Below are 4633 nucleotides of genomic sequence, written 5' to 3'. Positions count from 1 at the left end.
TGAGAGGCAAGCTGGGCTAGCGGCTTTGTTCACACAAAAAGTGAACCCCCACCACAAAAATGAGAGGCAGCATATGAAACAGTAATATGCTCTTTCCGAGCCGGCACCGTCCTGCAGAACCAGGGAACGTCCCCGGTGTTCTAACAGACCCAACGCAGGCTGGATATGTACGCAACGGAAAGACAGCCTCGCAAACCACACGACACAGCAGGAGCGTTTCAGAACCAGGAACAGGACGGGGGGTAAGGTCTGTAAAACGCTCAGAAAAACTTATCGTCGATTCTAAAGTGGGGCCGCGTGACATCGTCGGGGTTAATAAAGACCGAGATGGACTTCCCCGGGTTCTCAGTCACGAGCTGCTGCAGTTTCTTGGCCAAGCGGTCGTCAGGCTGGCTGGGGTCCCCGCCGTCCGACTGTGGGGAGGGGAGGCTGGTGGTGCTGCCCCGCCGCTGCAGCTCCAGCGTCAGCCGGTTGGCCGCCTTGACGTGCTCGATGGCCGTGCGCAAGTGCTCGGCGGGGTCCGAGCGCACGGAGGACAGCTTGCGGGCGTGGAGCAAGACCGTCTCCTCCGAGAGGGCCTCCAGCATGTTGCACTGCGGGATGAAATAATTGGGGCACAGCTTGTTGACGAGGCAGTGTTGCAGGTCATCGATGAGGCCCAGCAGAAAGTGGGCTGCATAGTCTTCTTGAGCCAGATAGCTCGCAGGGAGTCGGTCGCAGGCCCAGAGCATCATGCTCCGTAGGTGATAGGGACTAATGGCCTTGGGCCGGGACAGGAGTTTGATGATGATGGCTTTGCAGGCCTGGTAGGCCTGCATGAGGCTGCTGGAGATGCACTTCTTCAGTTGCACCTCACTCCTGGCAAAGGACAGCCTCCACTCGTTGTCCTTCTTGCCCTTGTAGGAGCAGGCGGGCACCAAGTAAAACCCACTGATGACCTCCTCTTCGGTGATCTTCCCATCCCAGAAGTGATTCTCCATGAGCCAGCTCTGGGCGACCGCGGGCCAGCCTTTGAAGGAGACCACGGGGACAATGTCGTACAGCATGCGGCTGCTGCCCACCCCCAGGATGATGGAGATGATGGTCCCGTTCTTCTCTACCTTCTCCACCTTGGGCATCCCTCGCTGGGGCTTCTTCTGTATCTCGGACAGGACGATGCTGATGGAGTCGTAGAACCAGTCGGCCACTTTGGTCGGCGAGAAGAAGAAGTTGGTAGCGCCGTTGAGGTGATCGACGATGGTGCAGCAGCCCTTCCACTTACTGATCGTCCCTTCGTCAAAGAGCCGGAGGCTCAGCCAAGAGTGGCACAGGGCGGAGTGGCGCATGTCGAGAGTCACAGGCTGATTACGGTCATGCAGCTTAAGGGCTGGCACCAGCAGGGTGAAGTCCATGTCATAGTCGGTCCCCCGGGCGTAGACATTCAGCTCATCCAAGTCCAGGTCGACCACACCTTCCCGCACTCCTCCTGAAAGCAGCAGGTACTCATTGGCCACGGGGAGTTTTTGGTCCAGTTTTTGCACCATTCCTGGAAACGCAAAAAGAGAATGGGCTATTTATCCATAGCATAGGCACAGTGGTCTTAATGCATTAATGAACCATGCTGTAAGCATCCAGCTCCTGTACAACGGACCTAGTCGTCCTTAGTAATCAGATCTCAGGCTACTGCATAGCTGAGGCTCCCAGGATGGGCACCATGCCTCCAGTATCTATGAACACGCCAGAGGGTATGCAGTCGGTAAAGGAGACTGGGGGGAGGAGGGATGTCTTCCTCCCCTGCTAGAAAAAATCCAGCCTTTTGTAAATGGAGGCTTACAGGATGTGTTTACTCCGCAGTAAACATCAATGTCATTTGTGATCACAAAGGAGGGCTCTTCCTCCAGAGGCATCACCTGAGCGACACACTGCCATCTGCTGGGTCGTCCAGGCTGAAAGCCTTGGTAGGTTTCCACTCTCTCCTGACCGTCCACTGCCCATGGGGCCATGGTCCCCTCTGAGGTGTCTCTCTCTCCTCCCCCACCCCCCCAGCTCTGCTGTGCATCACAAGTGGTCAGGGGCTGTTGCTCTCCTGCTCAAGTGGTCTCCCTAAACCTTCCTCTTTAATAGCAGTCCTCCAAATACTAACGGCAAACCACTGAGCCGCAGATACGCTGTGAGGTCCCAACTCCATAATGCTAAGGCTTGGACCCTTTTCCTCTGCAGACCCTGTGCCGATGTTACAGAAGCCCAGGACTGTCAAACTGCTGGCCCTGTAGCACCAATCGGAGCAGTGGCATCCAACTGTGCTAGTGGACACTGGATGCTTCACTGCCATGAGTCAGTACTGAGCTTCTGTAGAAAGCCAATTTCAGTGAAGTTGTTGATGAAGCAGTAACAGGATGATTCATTTTATTAAATTCCCAACGCTTGCATAACCAGCTTTCTCATATTCAGTGTGATGGAATGGAAGTAAGTATAAAGAACTTGTGCTGCATAGGAAACGCAAAAGCAGTCTTTAGGAAGCGCTCTGGTGTGTTCTGCTTTTTGTTTCTGAGAGGCAAGCTGGGCTAGCGGCTTTGTTCACAGAACACCACTTTCTGCCGAAAGAACAACTGGAGCGACTGATGAATGGATCATGCAGATGTGCGTGTCAGAGATATGTTCTGGGGTGGGGGCGGAGAACAAAGTGAGATTTTCTTTAAGAAAACACTGGCTGAGATTTATTGCCAATGGCTAACATTGGAACTTGGAAAAGAAACTAGAAATTGGAAAAATTATAGTCTGATCTGACCTTGACACCTTCTCAAATCTTCTCCTTTTTCAGATGAGACTGGTGGGAACAGACACGGATGTGATTTTTTGGGGGGTGAAGACCACATTGCAAATATCTATTAAAATGTCCTGGGGTAAGCATGCAGTCCGACCATAATTAAAACCACAGCTGACTTCTAATGCCAGTGAAGGGATGGATGTGATATCTGCCTGTCCATTTGCCACACTGCTGTCTCACAGGTTGCTATGAGGCTGAAAGCCATGCCAGCAGTCACCCATGGTGAACAGGTTGCAGCTGAGCTTCCAGATTAACAGAGACTAGGAAGACAGGGCTGGCAATCTACTTCTAAAAAGTGTTGTGCTGAAAATGGTTCAGAGCACAGGTCATTGTTGAACTCCCTTGCTTTGGCTGTATCACCCAGAGAGATCAAGGGCTGGAAGACATCCTACTTGGTGAAGTAGAGGGTGAAGGAGGTCCTCCCTCTATGAGACAGGCTGACGAGCCATAGTGACAGACTAGCGCATGACCATGATAATGAGATGGCAGAGGTCCGTGCCAATTCTGTTACACGTCAGTAGCCGGAGACGACTTGATGGCATCTCTCTATCTGATCCCGACGTCCTGTGATACAAAGTATCAGCTCCTGTCTTCATATAGACTTACTTGAGCGCCATTGTCCGATAATCTACCAGTATCACTGCGTCATTTATTCGACAATCTTTTGCCCAAGATCCCAAGGAACTATGACAAATACGATCCCATTTGTCACTGCAAAGACTTTAAATCCACAGTTTGCTGCTACCGGAGCAGTCTCAGTGCGGAGAGTTAAACACCCCATGTATGTGTGAGTTTGCTACCATCTATGTCAAGGTGTAGTATTTGTTTCTGAAAAATGCTCTTTTTATCCTTAGAAAGCATATTTCCCTAACCACAGAAAGCACAAAAACCAAAAGAGTCCTTTAGCTAGTATCTTGCAGATAGGGATAGAAGAAATTATCACTCTCTTTTAAAATTTAATCAGTAAATTATCCAAGGATATAGACCATTGGTTCTCAACCTGTGGGTTGCAAACCCTTTGGGGGTTGAACGACCCTTTCACAGGGGTAGCCCGATTCCTAACAGTAGCAAAATTACAGTTATGAAACAGCAATGAAAATAATGTTATGGTTGGAGGGGCGGTCACCACAACATGAGGAACTGTATAAAAGGGTGGTGGCATTAGGAAGGTTGAGAACCACTGGTATAGAGGCAACTCAGCACAGAGAGAAGAAAGCAGTTTGGGTTGTTTCTGAAACTACATAGGAAGACATGCCAATTCACCACCCGGGTGCCCCTTCTGACGCCTGTCAGTGACGGCAGCAGGTGGCCCAAACCCTTCAGGATTGTCTCAGCCACAAAAGTCATCTCCACCAAGGAGGCCACGCCCAGTGTGTGTCTGTGGGTTTCTGTGTGCCTGTGTGTGTGTGTGTGTCCAAATGCTCATCAATCAAAGAGCATCCTGGTTCAAGATACTCGGAAGGCTCTTCTAAACCAGAGCTCTCTCCCCCCAGGGTAAGCCTGGTTCTCTTTGGGTCTACTGGGAACCTCAGTTTCTCCTTCAGGTCCAGGTTTCTCCTTCAGTCTGCTTTGTTCCCCGGTCCCTCCCACGGCGGTGGGGTGTGCAGGTGCTCCTGACAAAGTACCCTCTGTGAGAACGCCGTCTCTGAGGCCACTTCGGGGGGACCCAACCTACACCACTTCCCACCACAAGCAAAACCCTACAAATGCATCAGTCAAGTAATAACAAATTAGTGCTATTGTAAAGGGCTGCCATTCATCATAAACACCCAGCCGAGATCATTTTCATAATCGTCTCAGGTTTCCACTTGAGCCTCATTTTATAAC

General features: G+C 51.1%; 1 protein-coding gene across 1 annotated transcript in view; it reads right to left on the bottom strand.

Moving 5' to 3' along the window:
• Window positions 1-39: 39 nt before the first annotated feature.
• MB21D2 (Mab-21 domain containing 2) overlaps window positions 40-4633 on the bottom strand; it is a 150762-nt gene continuing 146168 nt past the window's right edge. Inside the window, exon 2 of the mRNA XM_004712293.2 lies at window positions 40-1525. Coding sequence (XP_004712350.1) covers window positions 261-1525 — 1265 coding nt within the window. The 3' untranslated portion in view covers window positions 40-260. The remainder of the gene's footprint in view (window positions 1526-4633) is intronic.

Source organism: Echinops telfairi, unplaced genomic scaffold (assembly GCF_000313985.2).
Source record: "Echinops telfairi isolate 266 unplaced genomic scaffold, ASM31398v2 ScPeMD7_17;HRSCAF=63, whole genome shotgun sequence".
Taxonomy (NCBI): Eukaryota; Metazoa; Chordata; class Mammalia; order Afrosoricida; family Tenrecidae; genus Echinops; species Echinops telfairi.
The sequence above is the reverse complement of the archived record's forward strand: the minus strand, read 5'-3'. Positions and strand labels throughout refer to the sequence as shown.